Below are 21,683 nucleotides of genomic sequence, written 5' to 3'. Positions count from 1 at the left end.
CACTCAAGGGCTTCGGTGACAGATCACAAAGATTTAGACGTCATTCTACTTGCAACTGGAAGGCGGTGAAAGAATTTCATGAAGAAAAACATAAAATCATAACTTTTTTAGAGAACAACATTTCAAAAAATTTTATAATAACAAAACCACAGAAACAAAAGTTCTTAACAAATCCACTATAGGAGAGAGGGGGTCAGAGCCTCACAAAGAAAGTGTTAGAATCTAGGCCCCAGCATCTCATTCCAGAGTCCCATTCTACCACTGTATTACATGCCACAATTAAACTGCAAATACATTCCATCTTATCACAATCATTCCAGTAATATTCTAGCAGCATCCTAGCTCTTGCAGTGATAACTAAAAAGCAAAACATGCATTCGCCATCGGAAACAGAAACCTGCATCTCATCCAAAGCTTGAGAGAACCTGAAAGCTCTCAGGCCCAAACCCCTAACCGGTAGGTAGTATTGCCACTCCCTCCAATCCAGGCTGGCTGCCTCAGACTGCGGGCTGCCCTGGAACCTGACAGACATCCATTCCGCACGCACATGGTGTCCATAACAGGGCGCTGCAGCCACGGCATTCAAACAACCCAGCAAAGGGGTCCGAACCTCAGCAAAACATATAATCCCATCATTTTCAAACAGAATGAAACTTGCAACTTCACCTGTAAATGCTTAACCCAACAAGTACAGGTCTCTGATTGTGTCTATCTAGTCTTCCCATTATATTGTTTTTTGAACTGTTCTGTATCTTTTTAATTTCTCTTTTTTTTTTTTTTTTTTGAGACGGAGTTTCACTCTTGTTGCCCAGGCTGGAGTGCAACCGCACGATCTCGGCTCACCACAACTTCCACCTCCCAGGTTCAAGCGATTCTCCTGCCTCAGCCTCCCGAGTAGCTGGGATTACAGGCATGCACCATCATGCCCGGCTAATTTTGTATTTTTAAGTAGAGACGGGTTTTCTTCATGTTGGTCAGGCTGGTCTCAAACTCCCGACCTCAGGTGATCCACCCGCCTCGACCTCCCAAAGTGCTGGGATGACAGGCGAGAGCCACCACGCCCAGTCTTTTTTAATTCCTTTAAAAAATAAATATTGAATTAGTAGGACCACATGGGTGTGTGTATGTGTATGTGTGTGTGTGTTTATGTTAGCAAATGTGTATGTTGGCGGGTATGTGTGTTGGTGGGAGGATAGCTGTAGCAGCAAAGTCAGTTGAGATTTAAATTTTGGCTTCTATTATTTCACAAGTTTGGCTGGGATCAGGATGAGGCCTTTATACAAGTAGGTAAACTTGCAGCATTTCAGAAACTCCTAGGACTTCATCAATCTAAGCTAGAATGGCCTTGAGATCTGGAAACTGCACGGCCCTCGGCAAGGTTCTCAGAGGGACTGCTACCTCTTACACTAACTTCATGGTTTCCCCATCCACACTCACATACGAGGATCACCTCCATGGCCCCAAGGCCACCCGATCTCACTCTCAGCAGCCTAGAAAACTCCAGAATCAAAGGCCTTCCTCCCAAAAGACCCCTCTGACCTTAAGAAAGAGGCAAATCCTTACCTTACTCTCACGACGGTAGCACCTTCGTCAGAGGCCTATCCGCTACCATCTGAGCATCTAAGACAAGAGCAAATGTCTAATGAAGGACGGAAGGGCACAGCCAGCCAGCTCTACTTCCTGTTTCGAAACTCCTGAGTCACAAACACTAGAGGGAAAAGAACGCTTACCACTTGCCCCTGAGTGAGCAGAGTGCCTTCTAAAGCTTCTAAAGCTGGAGGAAAAAGGCCTGGTGGTCCAGGAGACCACATGCAGGGCACCTGGCCACCTGAGCACTGGCCCCTGGCTGTGACTTTGGATGGGCCATTTTACCTTTGGGGCCTCATTTCCACATTCCAAAACGAGGACGTTGGACTGGATTGTAACTAAGAACACTTTCGTTTCATATTTAGGATTTAAAGATTTTTCTGGGTTCATCATTAAGACTTCAATTTTTTCATTCAATGAATCTTGATGGAGCACCTCAGAGTGGTCTTGAGATTGGACACTGCAGAGCCCCCTCATCTTGGTTCTCAGGGTGGCTGCGAACTTTCAGAGCTAAAGCCCCTGGTTTAGCCAAGGAGCATCTCTGTGGCCCCAAGGTCACCAGATTCCACCTTCAGCAGCCTAAAAAACTCTAAAATAAAAAAAAACTCTAAAAAGAAAAAACTCTAAAATGAAAAACCTCTAAAAAGAAAAAACTCTGAAATAAAAAAGTTCTAAAATGAAAAAAATCTAAAAAGAAAAAACTCTAAAATGCAAAAACTCTTTGGTAAGATGGTAAGATAGACTTACCATCTTACCGAAGGTGATCTTTGTATGTGAGTGTAGCTGGGGAAACCATGAAGTTAGCTGAAAGATGGGTTTACCATCTTATCAAGGAGGCAAATCCTGGGGCCCTCACCATGTTGGGCTCTAGGGATATATCAGTAAACAAAATATTGCCTTCATACTGAGAGTTAGATGAAATGTTTTCTGATGTTAAAAGTAGGAAAAGAAAATCAAGCACCTCTCTTCTTTGAAACTGCCTTTTGTCTTTCCCCAAATAGAATATAAGCTTTCAGAGGGCAGGGACTCAGCTGAGAAGACTGAATGAAGTATCTGAAAAGGACTCTTCACCAGAGAGGGCTAGGTGAAGGTAGCCTCATAACATCAATGCCTGGATGGCCACTGTGGCTCATGCATGTAATCCTAGCACTTTGAGAGACCAAGGTGGGAGGATCCCTTGAGCATAGGAGTTTGAGACCAGCCTGGGCAACATAATGAGACACCATCTCTATGAATAAAAATTTTTTAATTAGCCAGGTGTGGTAGCAGCTGGTCCCAGCTAATCTGAAGGCTGAGATGGGAAAATTGCTTGATCCCAGGATGTTGGGGCTGCAGTGAGCCGTGATTGCACCACTGCACTACAGCCTGGGTGAAAAGCAAGACCTTGTCTCAAAAAATAAATAAATAAAAAAGAAATAGAAACGGAATGAGCAAAATAAAATACCAATAGTATTAATATGCAATAATAATTGCTAACTCGTGTAGTAAGTGATGTATGCGTATTATCTCCTTCAAGCCTCACAGTCACCTCTCGAGGCATTATTAATCATTTAATGATGAGATAACAGAGGCACAGAGGAATTACTTACTTGCCTGAGATCGCATAGTTAAAAAACGGTGTACACATACAAAAGAAAAATACATTTTGCAAAGATACAGATAAATTCACGAATCCACATCAAAACATTAGAGAACTGTCTTTGGGGAGCAAGAGAGAGGGCAGGAGGGCAAGGGTGGGAGTGGAGAGATAAAAGGAAACCCTTAAGGCACGGAAGAGGGGGAAGCGGGCTGTGAACCTCAGGGCATCGCGATTCGACGAATAAAATACTTAACCCTCAGCCCCAGGGCCGAATGAAAAAGAAAAAAAAAGTGGATTGATAAAGTCTTCTGGACTCTACAAACGGGTCCACAGGAGGGAGACCATGTATCTGCATTCGAGGCGGCAGGGAAGCTCCAAGGACAAAAAGGTAGCAGAGGAACTGGAGACTGCTCAGAGTGAAAAAGTAGCGAAGTCAGAGGCAACGGCTCAGAGAGAAACCCCACAGGAGACCTGGGCCAGGCAGCACCCAGAGGTGTCCTCAGAAGAGCAGATCCAAGTTGCTTCCCCACCCCCACAGCCCTGTTTCTAGAGCAAGTCAAGAAACAAAAATATTGTGGTTTCCTGTTGAAGAGGCCACCTTGGCAACAGGCACTCACCCGCTCCACCCTTTCCTGGCACCATCGCAGTCTCCGAGTCCCCTAACCTGCCTAACTCCACGTGCTCAGCGGGGAAGGGGGTGGGAAAGGCTCCCAGGAAGAAGTTCCTTTTACTTTCAATAACCACCCTGGCTCTTCTGCCTCCCTCCACGGCCTCACTTCCTGTTGAGTTGACTAGCAAATTCAGCAGGGCTTGAAAAAAAAAACACAAAAGATAAAAGGAGGAGAACCTGTGAAAACACTTCCCTCCAGCAGAAGGGCAGAATCTGGTCTCCGAGAGAAAGAGAAAACTTCACAACAGAAGGAACCTCAGGGTAAGCTTTACTCCTAAAGCAGAACAGAGATGACTCACTCGAACAAGAAATGTTTCCTATTTAAAGGAACAGATGCCCAATTTCCAACCATTCAGAAGAGGGATGTGGCAGACAATTCATGGATGTGCAAACTAAAAACCCGAGCGCTGGACATGCTTTATTGGAAAGCATTTATACTGACTCCATTTAGTAATAATAACATCTGTCGGTGACAAGTAATATGCCATTCTTTCTTGCAAAGGGTCTGGGAATAGGAAGTTTCCCTCTGCCTTGATCCAAACCTCAGCACTGAAGTCACAGACCAGCCTTCTCCTCCCTCCCGCCGGACTGGGTAAAGCCAGCCCTGTAGCTGAAATGTAATTTTTTTTTTGTATTTTTAGTTGAGACAGGGTTTCACCATGTTGGTCAGACTGGTCTTGAACTCCTGACCTCAAGAAATCCACCTGCCTTGGCCTCCCGAAGTGCTGGGATTACGGGCGTGAGCCACCGTGCCCAGCCCCTCCCCTGTTCTCTGACATCTGCCTCTCTTTCCCATTTGAATTTTTTTTGGGGGGACGGAGTTTCACTCTAGTTGCCCAGGCTGGAGTGCAGTGGCGCCATCTTGGCTCACAGCAACCTCCGCCTCCCGGGTTCAAGCAATTCTCCTGCCTCAGCCTCCTGGGTAGCTGGGATTACAGGTATGTGCCACCATGCCCGGCTAATTCTGTATTTTTAGTAGAGACAGGGTTTCTCCATGTTGGTCAGGCTGGTCTCAAACTCATGACCTCAGGTGATCCACCCGCCTCGGCCTCCCAAAGTGCTGGGATTATAGGCATGAGCCACCGTGCCCCGCCATGAATTTTTAGAAAGGGTTTTCTGCCCTTCTGCTTTCACATCTTGTACATTTTATAACCAGAACACCAGCAATAACACGTTACCTATATGTTGCACCTTGACATGAACTATCTCTAATTCTCCCAGCAATTCAGGGTATTGTTCTCCCATGTTACGGATGAGGAAACTAAGACTCAAACAGTTACATGGAGTCAAACTCAGTCCTGCTGAGCCAAAAACAGACATTTTTCTATGACACACTAACTCCCTTTCTCCAACGCTTCAAATTTGGAATGAATCATGTGGATGGAAGAGCAATAAATTTAAACTAATAGTGACCGATGCATAAAGGTCAGAAGGTCCTTGGTTTCTCAGTCACCTAATAAAAAGGAGTTGGCCTAATAAAGGCACAAGCTAATACTTATCAAACCATTGGTATATGCCAGACACAGCCACCGAAACTGGCTCATTTCCACTTCTGAACAGTTCTGAGAAGTGGATGCTATGATTGGTCCCATTTTATGGATGAGGACACTGAGGCTTAGAGAGGTTGAAAGACTTGGCCACACTCAGTGAGGGGGTGACAGAATGAGGTCTGTTTGTCTCTAAAACCCTGAGTGGTTAGTCACCACCTAAACATTAATGCATAGCCATGAATCTCAATCTGACCCACCTCAGAATTAACTGCAAAATTTCTAAAAATATGAGTCTTCAAGCTCCAGGTTTGGAACTCCTACCTGAGCAAAAATGTGGGAGATAAGACAGCTGGAGCACTTAGAATAGTGCCTGGGCCTTCCACATTTCTCAATAAATAGGCTGTGGGTGCAGTGGCTCACACCAGTAATCCCAGCACTTTGGAAGATCGAGGCAGGAGGATCGCTTGAGCCCAGGAGATCAAGGCCAGCCTGGGCAACATAGGGAGACACCGTCTCTGCAGAACATTTTTAAAAATTAGTCAGGTATGGTGGCATGCATCTGTTGTCTCAAGCTACTCAGGAGGCTGAGGTGAGAGGATAACTTGAGTGTGGGAGGTCAAGGCTGCAGTGAGCTATGATCACGCCACTGCACTCCAGCCTGGGTGACACAGCGAGGCCCTGTCTAAATAAATAAATAAATAAACAAATAAATAAATATTCACTACCATGTTATCTAAGCTCACAACATCTCTAAGATGGCTACAAATTATTAGGCTTACATACAGATGATGCAATTAAATGCAACATCAATTAGCTGACAAATGGCAGGGCCAGTGCATGAACTCAGGAGTGTCTCACTCAAGAGTTTCTGCTCTTAGCCCCTTTACACATCTCCCTGCACGTACCCAGGCCCAGCCTAGCAGAAATGGATGAGCTGCGGGAGGCATCTGAGGAGCAGTACTGAGAATGGGGGGAGCAGGGTGGGAGTGGGAGTCTCAGGGCTTCAACTTGTGCCATTTGTAAGGCACTGACCCTAGATTCTCCCAGTCGTATCATATATATATATGTGAAGGGCTGATAAGTGAATTATGGCCAGGCACAGTGGCTTACCCCTGTAATCCCAGTGCTCGACGAGATTGAGGTAGGCAGATCACTTGAAGCCAGGAGTTTGAGACCAGCCTAGCCAACATGGCAAAACCCCATCTCTACTAAAAATACAAAAAATTAGTTGGGCATGGTGGCATGTGCCTGTAGTCTCAGCCACTCAAGGCACGAGATTCAGTTGAGCCCAGGAGGCAGAGGTTGCAGTAAGCCGAGATGACACCACTGCACTCCAGCGTGGGTGACAGAGGGAAACTCCGTCTCAACAAAAAATAAAAATAAAAAGAGTTAATAAGTGAATTATAAACCTCAGGTTGGTTGAATTCCTATTGTGAAGCACAAAGATCATTATTACTTCATTTGCTGTAACCAGCTTCTCACCCTCATCTTGAGACATGTGTCTGTGTGACTATTTATATCAGAATTAATAATGTGCATGGTCCTTAGTCCCAGGGAAGCTGAAAGATCCGGAGGTGTTGCCGGAGCTGCAGGGACATGGAGAGCTGGCTCCTGCCCAGCACAGAATGAGGACAGGTCTGCTTTGACTCAATCTCCAAGTGGTTTCCACCCTCTCGAATCTCAGCTCCCACCTGGAGGCCTGGTCTTGAGACTGCTGTGTCTCCTACCATGTCCACCAGCCGGCTGAAAGCAGATTTGGACCTGTAAGTGTCCCTAAAAAAGCCAAGAAAGACCAAACCTCAGCTCAACTGCAACACACCCTTCCCATTCATCTGGATGTGACACCCTTCAAAGATAAACACTGACAGTGAAACCAAAATCCCCTGAATGTGCATGCCCTTTGTTTGCTGCCAACGTGGGAGGTTGTATATAACTAACCCATGGGCCAGGGTGGTGTGGTTTGTGGATTCAATGGGGCCGCTCCCCGTTCCTTGACTGGCAGCTGGCCTTGGCTACTGCCCTTGACTCCTCCTCCAGAGCGTGGCAAGGGCAGGGAAAACAGATTCCATTCACATCTATCTCATTCCTTTCTGGGCCTTGTAGGGAGAGGCTCAAAGAGTTGTCTAAGACAAAGATTTTAGCAGTTGGGATTTTAAGTTTTTCTTTTGGTATTGAAATGATCGGACAGTCATGGGGCGTTTACAATTACTGACCTCAATCTGCATACTCTGCAGCTTGTTGATTGCCAATACCTACCCCTTCTGCTTTCTCAAAAAAACTACTGCAGACATGAATCTGTACCACAGATTTAGAAAGGAAGAAATTGAGTTTGTTAGGCTCTGATTCCAATATTCATGTCACTGACGTAGCTTTTCCAGAATTTTCTTTTTTTTTTTTTTTTTTTTTTTTTTTTGAGATGGAGTTTTGCTCTTGTTGCCCAGGCTGGAGTGCAATGGTGCAATCTCGGCTCACTGCAACCTCCGCCTCCTGGGTTCAAGCGATTCTCCTGCCTCAGCCTTCCGAGTAGCTGGGATTACAGGCGTGTGTCACCACGCCCAGCTAATTTTGTATTTTTAGTAGAGACGGGTTTTCTCCATGTTGGTCAGACTGGTCTTGAACTCCTGACCTTAGGTGATCCACCCACCTTGTCCTCACAAAGTGCTGGGATTACAGGCATGAGCCACTGCGCCTGGCCCAGAATTTTCTTAAAGGTTTGGGCATAGAAGAGGTGAGGATCCTCAATATTCTTGAGGCACTATATGCCCATACCCAAGAAATGGGGCACCTCAAACATTAAGGATAATTGTCAAGAACCATCTTTTAAAATGTATTAATTGTGGTAAAATATATATACCATAAAATTTACCATTGTAACCAGTTTTAAGTGGCATCGAGTACATTCACGTTGTTATGCAACCATTCCCACCACCCAGGAGTCACTTTTAATGATATAATAACAGTGCATTTGTTAAGCACTGTGCAGTTTTAAAGGATTTTCCCTATTTTATGTCATTAGATCTCACTGGTAACATTTTTTGGTCTCAGGGGTAGAAAAGCGTGTGTCTTACAGACAGGAAGACATTGAAGAAACGAAAGCTCAGAAAAGTGAAGTGACTCTGAAGGGCCTACGTAGCTATTTAACCTACATACAGCACTAGTGACTGTTTCTTAAAAAAAAAAAAAAAAAAAAGATCAGGCTAGGTGCAGTGGCTCACATTTATAATCCTAGCACTTTGAGAGGCCAAAGTGGGAGGATCACTTGAGCTCAGGAGTTTAAGATCAGCCTGGGCAACATACTGTCTTTACCAAAAATCAAAAAAATTAGTCGGGTGTTGTGATGCAGTGGTGGTGCACACCTGTGGTCCCAGCTACTCAGGAGGCTGAGGCAGGAGGATTGCTTAAACCCAGGAGTTCAAGGCTGCAGTGAGCTATGATTGCATCACTGCACTACAGCCTGGGGGACAGAGCAAGCCCCTGTCTAAAACAAAAAAAAAATCAAATGTTGGGAGGGTTATTCCCTGAAACAGATATTTTCTCCATTAGGTTTCACTTCTCACTTTCTGTAAAGAAAATTCCTTTTTTTTTCCTCCATAATAAGAGGATTTTAAGAATATCTGTGGTAGTAACAAAACACATTCACAACAAAATGAATTAGGCAATTATTTCTTTCCTCAAAACTGTTAGTGATAACACCACATATTCTCAGTAGATCTAGAAGGTGGGTTATAAAATTAACTTTTCATGGTTTACAACATATGACACAAAATCCTAGTTTCTGAGAAAATGAGTCATCTCTCACCTGACATGACATGTTGTTGTGGGGGACCAGATGTTCTTTGAGATCCCCCCCCTTCAAAAGATACAGTTAAGAGTGAAGAGACAAACCGCAGATTGGGGGAAAATGTTTGCAAAACAAAAGACCGTTACCCAAAAGTGTACAAAGAACTCTTGCCGGGCGCGGTGGCTCACGCTTGTAATCCCAGCACTTTAGGAGGCCGAGGCGGGCGGATCACAAGGTCAGGAGATCAAGACCACGGTGAAACCCCGTCTCTACTAAAAATACAAAAAAGGTTGGCCGGGCCTGGTGGCGGGCGCCTGTAGTCCCAGCCACTCGGAGAGGCTGTGGCAGGAGAATGGCGTGAACCCGGGAGGCGGAGCTTGCAGTGAGCCGAAATCGCGTCACTGCACTCCAGCCTGGGTGGCAGAGCGAGATTCCGTCTCAAAAAAAAAAAAAAAAAAAGAACTCTTAAAACTCAACCATACTGGTGGATCACAAGGTCAAGCGATCGAGACCATCCTGGCCAACATGGTGAAAGCCCGTCTCTACTAAAAATAAAAAAATTAGCTGGGCATGGCAGCGCACACCTGTAGTCCCAGCTACTCGGGAGGCTGAGGCAGGAGAATTGCTTGAACTCGGGAGGTAGAGGTTGCAGTGATCCAAGTTCATGCCACTGCACTACGGCCTGGTGACAGAGCGAGACTCTGTCTCAAAAAAAAAAAAACAAAAAAACTATGCTGTTATCCAAAAATATACAAAGAACTCTTGACACTCAACAATAAGAAAACAAACAACCCTCACCAAAAAGGTATACAGATGGCAAATAAGCATATGAAAAGATGTTCAACATCATATGTCATTAGGGAATTGCAAATTAAAACAACAATGAGATACCACTACATATTTGCCAAAATCGCTAAAATCCAAAACACTGACACCACCAAACATTGGCAAGGATGTGAAGTAACAGGAACTCCCATTCATTACTCATGGGAATGAAAACTCATACAGACACTTTGGAAGAAAGTCTGGAAGTTTGTCATGAAGCTTTTTTAGACGGAGACTCACTCTGTCTCCCAGGCTGGAGTGCAGCGGCAAGTGTGATCTCGGCTCACTACAGCCTCTGCCTCCTGGGTTCAAGTGATTCTACTGCCTCAGCCTCCCAAGTTGCTGGAATTACCGGCATGCACCACCACGCCCAGCTAATTTTTGTATTTTTAGTAGAGACAGGGTTTCACCATGTTGGTCAGGCTGGTGTTGAACTCCTGATTTCAAGTAATACCCCTGCCTCTGCCTCCTAAAGTGCTGGGATTACAGGTGTGAGCCACTGCGCCTGGCCATTTTTTTTTCTTTTTTTTTTTTTTTTTTTTTGACACAGAGTCTCACTCTATTGCCTGGGCTGGAGTGCAGTGGCGCCATCTTGGCTCAGTGCAACCTCCGCCTCCCAGGTTCAAGTGATTCTCCTGCCTCAGCTTCCTGAGTAGCTGGGATTACAGGCACACGCCACCACGCCCAGCTAATTTTTGTATTTTTTTTTAGTAGAGATGGGGTTTCACTGTGTTAGCCAGGCTGGTCTTAAACTGCTGATCTCAGGTGATCCCACCTCGGCCTCCCAAAGTGCTGGGATCACAGTCATGAGCCACCACGCCTGGCCAAAGCATATGCTTACCACAAGATCCAGCAATCACGTTTCTAGATATTTACCCAAATTGAAAATTTATGTCCATGCAAAAACCTGCACATGAATGTTTATACCAGCTTCATTCGTAATTCATAACTGCCAAAAGTTGGAAGCAACCAAGATGTCCCTCAATAAATGAATGGATAAACTGTGGCACATCCATACCATAGATTATTATTCAGCAGTAAAAAGAAATGAGCTATCAAACCACGAAAAGGCATGGAAGAGCCTTAATTGAATGTTACTGTGTGAAAGAAGGCAATCTGGAGAGGCTACGTACTGTATGATTCCAACTCTGTGTCATTCTGATTAAAACTATAGAGATAGTAAAAAGATCAGTGGTTGCCAGGGACTCAGGGGAGGAAGTGCGAATAGGTTCAGCACAGGGGATTTTTAGGGGAGTAAAATTATTCTGTATAATATTGTAACGGTTCTACATGGCATTATTCATTTGGCAAAACAGTAGGATGTACACCAAAAGTGAACCCTAACGGAAACTATGGAACTTTAGTTCAGAATAATTTATTGACGGGATTCAGGACATGCTACCACAAAATATGGCACCATGACTGACATGGTTTGGATTTGTGTCCTCACCCAAACTCATGTCCAGTTGTAATTCCTAATGTTGGAGGTGGAGCCTGGTGGGAGGTGATTGGATCTTGCAGGTGGTTTCTAATAGTTTAATTTCTAATAGTTTAGCACCATCCCCATAGTGCTGTTTGCATGATAGAATTCTCATGATATTCTGGTTGTTTAAAAATATGTGGCACCTCCCCGCTCTCTTGCTTCCCCTGATCCAGCCACATGAGATGTCTTGCTCCCCCTTTGTCTTCCACCATAATTGTAAGTTTCCTGAGGCCTCCCCAGAAGCCAAGCAGATGCCAGCATCATGCTTCCTATACAGTCTGTGGAACCATGAGCCAATTAAATCTCTTTTCTTTATAGATTGCCCAACCTCAGGTATTTCTTTATAGCAATGCAAGAACAGACTAACACAACGACATATTGAATATTTTAAGGTGGAGGAATTTGCAAAAGCAGCATGTGCAGGAAGGGTTTTCTGACCTACCCCTGAAGCCAGTTCATAAGACCCTCAGGTGAGAGATGCCCTCCCTATTCCTGGTGGTATCTGTGAAGACGAAGGGACACAGAGAGGAATCTAACTAAACAAATGGGCCTTGATAAGCTTCCCACAGCAGATCACACTTACTTCAAACTCTTTGCTGTATCTCCTCCACAACTGTCCACCCTTTATCAAACCTACATCAAACTGTAACTGCTTCTTGGAGTCTTCATTTCCTTATAAAGGCTTCCATGTCACATAAAACTTATATTAAATATGTTTATGCACTTTTCTCTTATTAATCTGTCTTCTGTTACAGGGTTCTCAGCCACGAACTTAGAAGGGTAGAAGGAAAACAGATTTGTCCTCCCCTACAATATCAATATTGGTTCATCACTTGTAACAAATGTACCACACTAATGCAAGATGTTAATAACGGGAAAGTGTGGGGAGGGGAGAAGGGTAGGAGGCAGAGGGTATATGGGAACTCTCTACTTTCTGCTCTCTCTTTTTTTTTCTTTCTGAGACAGGGTCTCTCTCTGTCACCTAGGCTAGAGTGCAGTGGTGTGATCTCAACTCACTGCAACCTCCGCCTCCCGCACTCAAGCGATCCTCTCGCCTTAGCCTCCCGAAGCCAATCTGATTAAGCTAATCTGTTAAGACTCAACAATAAGAAAACAACCCGACTGAAAAGTGGGCAAGAGATCTTAACAGACACCTCACAAAAAGATACGCAGATGGCAAATAAGCATATGAATAAGCTGGGACTACAGGTGCACACCATCATGCCCAGCTAATCTGCTCTATTTTTTTCTCTAAACCTAAAACTGTTCTTAAAAAATAATCTATTAATTTTTTAAAGTCTCACACTCTATTCTCACTTGATACATAGGTAAATGTGACAATGAGGTGAAGTAAAAAAAGGATCGTCTTTATAATAAATAATGACAGATCAACAAGATAGCCATATAAAAATAAAATGAACCTTGATTTCCTACCCACACAAAATTCAAATCCAGATGGGTAGTCAATCTAAATATAAAAAGGAAGCAATTGACCAGGCGTGGTGGCTCATGTCTGTAATCCCAGCACTTTGGGAGGCCAAGGTGGGCGGATCACCTGAGGTCAGGGGTTCAAGACCAGCCTGACCAACATGGCGAAACCCCCACCTCTAGTAAAAATACAAAAATTAGCTGGCATGGTGGGGGGCACCTGTAGCCCCAGCTACTCAGGAGGCTGAGGCATGAGAATTGCTTGAACCCAGGAGGCAGAGGTTGTAGTGAGCCAAGATCGCACCACTGCACTCCAGCCTGGGCAACAGAGTAAGACTTTCTCGAAAAAAAAAAAGGAAGCAATAAAACTTTATGAGAAATCCTAAGAGAATGTCTTTATGATACTGGAGTAGACAAAAACTCAAAAAGGACACAAAAAGTGCTGACCATAAGGGGAAAAAAACATCAACAGGACCATTTTAGAATTAAGAGCTTCTTTTCAGAAAAATGTTATCATTAAGAGAGTGAAGAGGCAGGCTAGAGAATAGGAGAGGAAATGCTATGATAGGGAGCAATCTCCAACATGTGTTAGTAAGTGAAAAAGGGGTGTGGCAAAACAGCATGGATAGAACAGTAAACAGATACGGACAAAAAGAGCAGCCAATAGAAATTACACAATGGTGTCTCTCTGCATCTCAGCCCTTTCATATAATAGATCACTAGTGCCAAAGTGAAAACACTTTCAATGAATTTCTGAAGGAAAATTTGCATCTTGTTTTAAGTTGAGTATTAACTGAAAGTCTCACTCAGGCTGAACCTAAATTGATGATGTTGCTTCTTGGGATAGTCCATTACAGTTGCCTCCATTGTCAGCTGCATCCGCACCTCATCTGGACGGACATTCACTCAGCACACAAGGTGGATGCTCATCAAAGCCCCCTTCTCCTGGGGCCTTCCTGCAACCAGCAACACTCAAGGACCCCTGCACTGGATCCACCCACAGGGCGTGGTTCCTCAGGATTTTCTTGCCCTACTCCCTATTATATTGTTCTGGATATTTTTCTTTACCTGCTTATTACCGAAATCATAGAAAAAGAGAGAGATTTAATTACTATACTAAGGAAGTGGAATGTTTTAGCCTCAAAAGTCAAGGCTGTCATTCATTAATAGGTTGTGCTGTCCAGGCACGGTGACTCACACCTGTAATCCTACCAATTTGGGAGACTGAGGCAGGTGGATCACTTGAGGCCAGGAGTCCAAGACCAGCCTGACAAACATAGTGAGACCCCCATCTCTACTAAAAATACAAAAGTTGGCCGGGCACAGTGGCTCACGCCTGTAATCCCACCACTTTGGGAGGCCGAGGCGGGCAGATCATGAGGTCAGGAGATCGAGACCATCCGGGCTAAAACAGTGAAACCCTGTCTCCACTAAAAATACAAAAAATTAGCCAGGTGTGGTGGCGGTCACCTGTAGTCCCAGCTACTCAGGAGGCTGAGGCAGGAGAATCCCTTGAACCCGGGAGGTGGAGGTTGCAGTGAACCGAGATCGCACCACTGCACTCCAGCCTGGGCAACAGAGCGAGACTCCATCTCAAAAAAAAAATACAAGAATTAGCCAGGAATGGTGGCATGCGCTTGTAGTCCCAGCTACTTGGGAGGCTGAGGCATGAGAATCACAAACCTGGGAGGCAGAGGTTGCAGTGAGCCGAGATCACACCACTGCATTGGGCAACAGAGTGAGGCTCTGTTTCAAAAAAAAAAAAAAAAAAAAAATAGGTTGTGATAATGAGGATTCTCAGAGAAATCCTGCAGCCCCTGGGGAAGTGTGGAGCTGAGGGTCAAGGTCACAGACAGAAGGAAGGAGCCTTCAGCATGGACGCTATGGGGACCCAGTGAGCTCTCAGTAGGCTCCAGAAGCAACCTAATTTACATACATGCAGTTAAAAGAAAAGTCTCACCCTGATGTCCCAGTGGCCACCAGACACACATCCTCAACAGCCTAGATAATTCTAGAATCAGATAGATTTCTTCCTAAAATTCTTCTTTCCTTTTTTTTTTTTTTTTTGATACAGACAGTCTCACTCTGCCGCCCAGGCTGGAGTGCAGTGGTGTGATCTTGGTTCACTGCAACCTGCACCCCCCCAGCTCGAGCAATTCTCCTGCCTCAGCTCCCTAGCAGCTGGGATTACAGGTGCCTGCCACTGCACCCAGCTAGTTTTTGTATTTTTAGTAGAGACAGGGTTTCACCACCTTGGCCAGACTGGTCTTGAACTCCTGATCTCGTGATCCACACACCTCGGCCTCCCAAAGTGCTGGGATTACAGGAGTAAGCCACTGTGCCCAGCCAACTTCTTCCTAAAATTCTAAGCAAATCTTACCCAAGGGCGATTGCAGCTCCTTTCTTGCCCCTCCGTGGCCCCCAAAAATTCCAAAAAACAATGAAAGTCAAATGAAGAACATTTTGCGTTCCAGTTGACACAACTTTTGGAATTTCTGCAGCCAGAACAGACTCTTAGCAAAGTGGTGTGGGAGGGCTGGGATCTGAGCAGGACATGCAGTTCACATTTTTTCAAAACTGCAGGACAGACCCTGGTGTGCAATGGCAAGAATACAGGCTGGGGAGTCAGGCAGCTGAACTCGGAGTGAGGGTGGTCGATTCAGGTCTTAGCCCAACTTCCACATTTCCAAATGTGAGAAATTAGACTAGAGGATGTCTAAGAACACTTTCTGTCCAAACATTTGATGATTGCATAATAATATGTTTTTCTCACTCAAGTTCTCATTTTTCTTCTGCAATTCTAGTGTGTGTGGGGGTGGGGGTGGACTTCCAGTTCTGAGACACGATGGCATAGATTCACTTTTCCCTGCTTCTCCCCTCTAAGGACACCTAAATACCCTGGGAATAAATCAACAGACAATCACACAACAACCCTGAGAGGTGGAAAGTAGAGGCAGACTGGCTGGGGACCCAGAGGCAGGAACAACACCCTGTTTTGTGCCCTGGGCTGTCTTTTTATTCCCACACATGCCAGACTGAAAACGAAAGAGGCCTGCAATCCAGAACCGCCAACAGGACTAAATTAAAAAGAACAAATGGCTGGTCCCGGTGGCTCACGCCTGTAATCTCAGCACTTTGGGAGGCCAAGGCGGGCGGATCACCTGAGGTTGGAGTTCGAGACCAGCCTCAACATGGAGAAACCCCGTCTCTACTAAAAATACAAAATTAGCCGGGCATGGTGGTGCATGCCTGTAATCCCAGCTACTCGGGAGGCTGAGGCAGGAGAATTGCTTGAACCTGGGAGGCAGAGGTTGTGGTGAGCCGAGATTGCGCCATTGCACTCCAGTCTGGGCAACGAGAGCGAAACTCCATCTCAGAAAAAAAAAAAAAAAAAGAACAAATAAGGAAAAGCAACAAAAAGAAAAGCCTGCTCTCTCTGGCCAAAGGGCCAGGAAAGGGCAGCAAAGCAGAACCCAGCAGGGAGATACATGCCCATGATTCACACCTGGGCAAGGACAGCTGACCTGGCCTGCAGCAGCAGGGTCAGCAGGAGCTGCCTGGAACCTATGCCTCACTCCAAACCTGGAGCCCTGGCAGGCTACACTGGTGGTCCCCTGGGTCTATGATGAGGAAGTGGAAGCAGCAGATGATGAGGTTGCAACCAGACTCAGATTTCTAGCTTTGTTCATGATACTCCGGATGGTTATCAAGTCCAATGGCTGGACGCAGTGGCTCATGCCTGTAATCCCAACACTTTGGGAGGCCGAGGTGGGCGGATCACTTAAAGTTAGGAGTTCGAGACCAGGCTAGCCAATGTGGTGAAACCCTGTCTGTACTAAAAATACAAAAATTAGCCAGGCGTGGTGGTGCGTGCCTGTAATTCCAGCTACTCGGGAGGCTGAGGCACAAGAATCACTTGAATCTGGGAGGTGGAAGTAGCAGTGAGATTAAGCCACTGCACTCCAACCTGGGTGACAGAGTGAGACTCTGTCTCGAAAAAAAAAAAAAAAAAAAACAAATAAAAAACCTCCTTGTGAGGTCAGGTCAATCAATCGGTGACACAATTCAGATCTTAGATGGTCGATTCCCAGGCATAGAATGCATCTGATAATGGCCCCAGATTTGTAGCCCAAGCCACACATCAATGGGCCCAAGCGTGGGGCATATATGATGGACGCCCTATGCTCTCTATCGCCCCCAAGCAGCAGGGACGATTAGGTGTTTTAGTAGACAATTGAAGGACAGGGTTAAGTGACTGACGGGAGGGAATAAAAGAACCTCGGCCTGGACTATGCATCTCAGGGGAATAGTCTGGGGTCCCAGTGTGGCAATTCCTCAAAGGGGCAGTCATCATTTGCGCTGCATATTTGATCAGACTGTCTACCTGCTTCCTTCTATTGCACAGCCTGTCTCTCTGGGGAACCCTACAAGGGCCCCCCATCCCCTTCAATTCCTTTCTAAAGACTCAGATAGGTGAGAGATTAGATTAGCTATTAAAAAACAAAGCATGAGAGTCAGTAACCCTCTTCATCAGTTATCCCTTTGGTGCTGAGCATGGATTTTTTTGCCTGCAAAAAATAATCACTATCAACTTGAGGCTTCTAATTCAATGTTTTCCATAAAGTGGCTTTGTTGCTTTGCCTGGTTATTTTCAAGGGATGGATATCAATGTATAGAAGAGAAACTTTTATTTTCAGTCATCAGAGGATCCAGGCCAGATTACAGCCCACCTCCCTGGAGGATAGTCGGAAGATGCTACCCTTACCCATGTCACAGTGGTTGGGGAAAATTCCCCCAACTGACAGGACCAGAGCGCCTAAGAACCCATGAGCCAGGGTACAGAGGAGGGAGAAGTGGGAATCTAACCTTCTTTCTCTCTCTCCTACAGAATAGACTGTGTGACTTTCAAGTCACTAAATTCATTGATATGCCTGTCCCAGGCAGTTCCCCACTGAATTTGACAAAATGCTGGATGTATGCCCACAAATAAATATTTTGTTCCTGTGCCACTGAATGCTGCAGACAAACATTTCTGTAAAAACATGGATTTTTCTGGTACCTAAGCTACCCCAACCACATTAATCTGTACACGACGCTGGGAGTGATCTTGATCCTGACCATGGTCTATTGTAACTGCAGACTAATAACCTGGCTCCTAACACAGACCCTCAAAATCCAACACATTCAGGTCCATGATGGGGTAGCCTATGTTTCTTGCTTGGGCTCTGAAAAATCAAAGGATGGAGTTGAGGAATTATTTGGGCTCCAGGCCAAAATCCTATGTGTAATCTGTCAGGCCCAGACATTAGTAATTACCTGGCAGGCCAAACAGGGGATTGCTGCCCCCCGACCCCTCACTCCCTCAACAGACTTGAACAGACTTTGTGCATAATCCATGTGTGGCAGGTCCTTGAGGGAGCTGCAGTCAGGACTCAGCCCATCGCCTCCTGAATGCCTTGGGACAGCCATGCTGTTATGCATATTAAACTAACTTATCAAATCACCTAACTTGTTAAATTGGCCAGGCCCTCCAAAACAGGGTGGAATAATACATTAATAACGATATTATCACGTTCCTGAGTTTAATGAGAAGCACTCCAAAATTTCCTAATTAATATGATTTTTGATTTGGGCTTCTGGTAGGTATTTTTATCAAGTTAGGGACTTTTCCATACCTATTAGCTTCCTAGTATTTGATAAAAATCAGAAAGGGGCATTAAATTATCAAAAAGAAATGTCAGGATCTTTTGAGATGATTATAGGATTTTTCTGTCTCAGTTTCTTAAAAGTAAATTATTTACATTATGCTTGTGGATTCAAGGCTATGTGCACCTTGCAAAGTGAGTTGGGAAATTTCTTCTTCTATATCCTATAGCTGCCTCAATAATAGAAATTGTCTTGTGTGTAAATTGACTGTTCAATGCTTTTAATTAAATGGAAATTAGGTATTGACCTTTTTATGAATAGGAATCCTTTTCTATTGCTTTATCAGTTATATTTTACTGTAGTAAGAACATTTAAGTGAGATCTACCCTCTTAGCAAATGTTTAAGTGTACAATACGGTATCGTTGACTACAGGTACAATGTTGTGCAGCAGATCTCTAGAACTTACTCATCTTGCTTAACTAAAACTTTATGCTTGTTGACAGGCAACTCCTCACTTCCCCCCTCCCCAGCCCCTGGCAACCACCATTCCACTCTTTGATTCTATAAATTTGACTACTTTAGATACCACATGTAAGTAGAATCATACAGTATTTGTCTTTCGGTGACTGGCTTATTTCACTTAGCATAATGTCTTCAAGATTCATCCATGTTATCATATATTATAGAATTTCCCTCTTTTATAAGGTGAATAATATTCCATTTTATGTGAATACCACATTTTCTTTCCCCATCCTAGTTATTTAGGTTGTTTGCACATCTTGGCTACTGTAAATAGTGCTGCTATGACCATGGGAGTATAATATATTTAGAAATCAGGAAGTATGGTGCTTCTAGCTTTGTTCTTCCTCAAAACTGATTTAGCTATTTGTGGTCTTTTTTATACTTCAGAGGTTTTTTTCTGTAAAAAAAAAAAATCCGTTGGGATTTTAATAGAGATCACACCAAATTTGTAGATTGCTTTAGGTAGTATATGCAATAGACTGATGTTTGTTTCCCCTAAAATTCGTATGTTGAAACCTAATCCCCTATGTGTTGGTATTTGGAGGTGGGACCTTTGGGAGGTGATTAGGTCATGAAGGTAGAGCACTTACGAATGGGACTAGTGCCTTATAAAAGAAATCCTAAAGTGCTCCATCACCCTAATTCCATGAGGACACATGGAGAAGATGGCCATTTATGAACCAAGAAGCAGGCCCTCACTACATAGCAAATCTGCTAGCTACTTGATCTTGAATTTCCTAGCCTCCAGAACTGTGAAAAATAAATTTCTGTGTTTTATAAGCCACCAGTCTACGATATTTTGTTTTAGCAGGCTCAGTGGACTAAGGCACTGTACATGCATGGATTTATTTCTGAGCTCTCTCTTCTCTTCTGATGGCCTATGTGTTTGTCTTTATGCTATTCCCACGCTGTTTCAATTACTATCGATTTGTAATATATTTGAAACATATTATGAATCCCATATATGAAAAGCTCACATCTAACACGACACTCAACAGTGAAAATTTTCTTATATATGGTCTTGATGATGTTGAGACTCTTTCTATTTCCAGTTCGTTGAAAATTTTTTTAATTATGAAAGGGTATTGAATTTTGTCAAATGCTTTCTCTGCATCTAGTGAGATGATCATGTTATCTTTATATCCTTTACCGCGTTAATACGCCATTTCACACTGATTTATTTTTGTATGTTGATCCATACTTGCATCCTAGGGATAAATCCCACTTGGTCATGATGTATGATCATTTAAATGTGCTGTTGAATTTGATTTGCTAGTATATTATTATGAGTTTTTATATGTATATTCATCAGATATATTGACCTGCAGTTTTCTTTTCTTGTGGTGTCTTTGTTTGGCTTTGGTATCGGGATAATGTTGGCTACATAAAATAAATTTGGAAGTGTGCCCTCTTCTTCAATATTTAAAAATAGTTTAAGAAGAACTGGCATTAATTCTTCTTGAGATGTTTGGAAGAATTCACCTGTGAAGCCATCTGGTCCTGGACTTCTTCGTTTTGGGAACATTTTTTATTATTGACTAAACCTCCACATTAGTTATAAGTCTGTTCAGACTTTGTATTTCTTCATGATTCAGTTATCGTAGACTGGAAGGTTTTATGAATTTATTCATTTCTTCGAGATTATCCAGTTTGTTGGCATAGAATTGTTCATTGTAGCCTCATGATCCTTTTTATTTCTGTGGCATCAGTTGTAATGTCTCCTCTTTCATTTCTGATATTGTCTATTTGCATCTTCTCTCTTTCTTACTTAGCCTAACTAAGGATTTGTTGATTTTGTTTATCTTTTCAAAAAACCAATTTGTTATTCTTTTCAAAAAATTTATTGATTTTTTTTCTATTGCTTTTCTATTCTGCATTTTCTTAGTTCCTACTCTAATCTTTGTTATTTCCTTCACTAATTTTGGGCTTAGTTCCTCTTCTTCCTCTTCTTCTTCATCTTCTTCTCCTCTCCTTGAGGCACAAAGTTAGACTATTTACTTGAGATCTTTCTTCTTTTTCACTGCAGGTGTGTATTGCAATAAAGTCCCTCTTAGCACTGCTTTGCTTAGTACTGCTTTTATCCTGTAAGTTTGGGTATGTTGTGTTTTCCTTTTCATTTATCTCAAGATATTTCCTAATTTCTTTTTTTTTTTTTTTGGACTAATTGTTGTTCAAGAGTGTGTTGTTTAATTTCCACATATTTGTGAACTTTCTATTTTTCCTTCTGCCATTGATTTTTAGTTTCATTCTATCATGGTCAGAAAAGATACATGGTATGATTTCAGTCTCTTAAATTTGCAAAGACTTGTTTTGTGACCCAACATGTGATCTACCTTGGAGAAAGTTCCATGTGCATTTGAGAAGAATGTGTGTTCTGCTGCTGTAGGGTGGAACGTTCTGTGTATTTCTGTTCGGTCCATTTGGTCTATAATGTTGTTTAAGTCCCCTGTTTCCTTACTAATCTTCTGTCTGAATGTTCTACCCATTATTTAAAGTACAGTGTTGAAGTCTCCTACTATTTTTGTATGGCTGGCTATTTCTCCCTTCAGTTCTGTCATTGTTTGTTTCATATATTTAGGTGCTCTGATATTGAGTGCATATATTTATAATTGTTATATCTTCATGGTGGTTTGATGCTTTTTTCATTATATAATATGCTTTAATGTCTCTT

General features: G+C 43.6%; 1 protein-coding gene across 5 annotated transcripts in view; it reads right to left on the bottom strand.

The window, feature by feature from the left end:
* The window catches only part of CASP8 (caspase 8), a 51,191-nt gene that overhangs the window by 23,295 nt on the left and 6,213 nt on the right, over window positions 1-21,683 (bottom strand). For 2 of the 5 annotated variants that reach the window (XR_004028019.1, XM_003253918.3), the window contains exon 1: window positions 3,784-4,133. The exons of 1 other annotated variant lie outside the window; for it this stretch is intronic. Coding sequence is in view for 1 of the 4 variants with exons in the window: in XM_003253918.3 (XP_003253966.1) it covers window positions 3,784-3,808 (25 nt within the window). In the remaining 3 variants the exon portion in view is untranslated. Of the gene's footprint in view, window positions 1-1,563; window positions 1,662-3,783; window positions 4,134-21,683 lie in introns of those variants that run through there. 2 more of the 5 variants (XM_030803952.1, XM_030803953.1) reach the window with 1 other exon arrangement.

This window comes from Nomascus leucogenys, chromosome 22a (assembly GCF_006542625.1).
Source record: "Nomascus leucogenys isolate Asia chromosome 22a, Asia_NLE_v1, whole genome shotgun sequence".
NCBI classification, from domain to species: domain Eukaryota; kingdom Metazoa; phylum Chordata; class Mammalia; order Primates; family Hylobatidae; genus Nomascus; species Nomascus leucogenys.
This window is presented reverse-complemented; position numbering and strand designations above follow the sequence as displayed.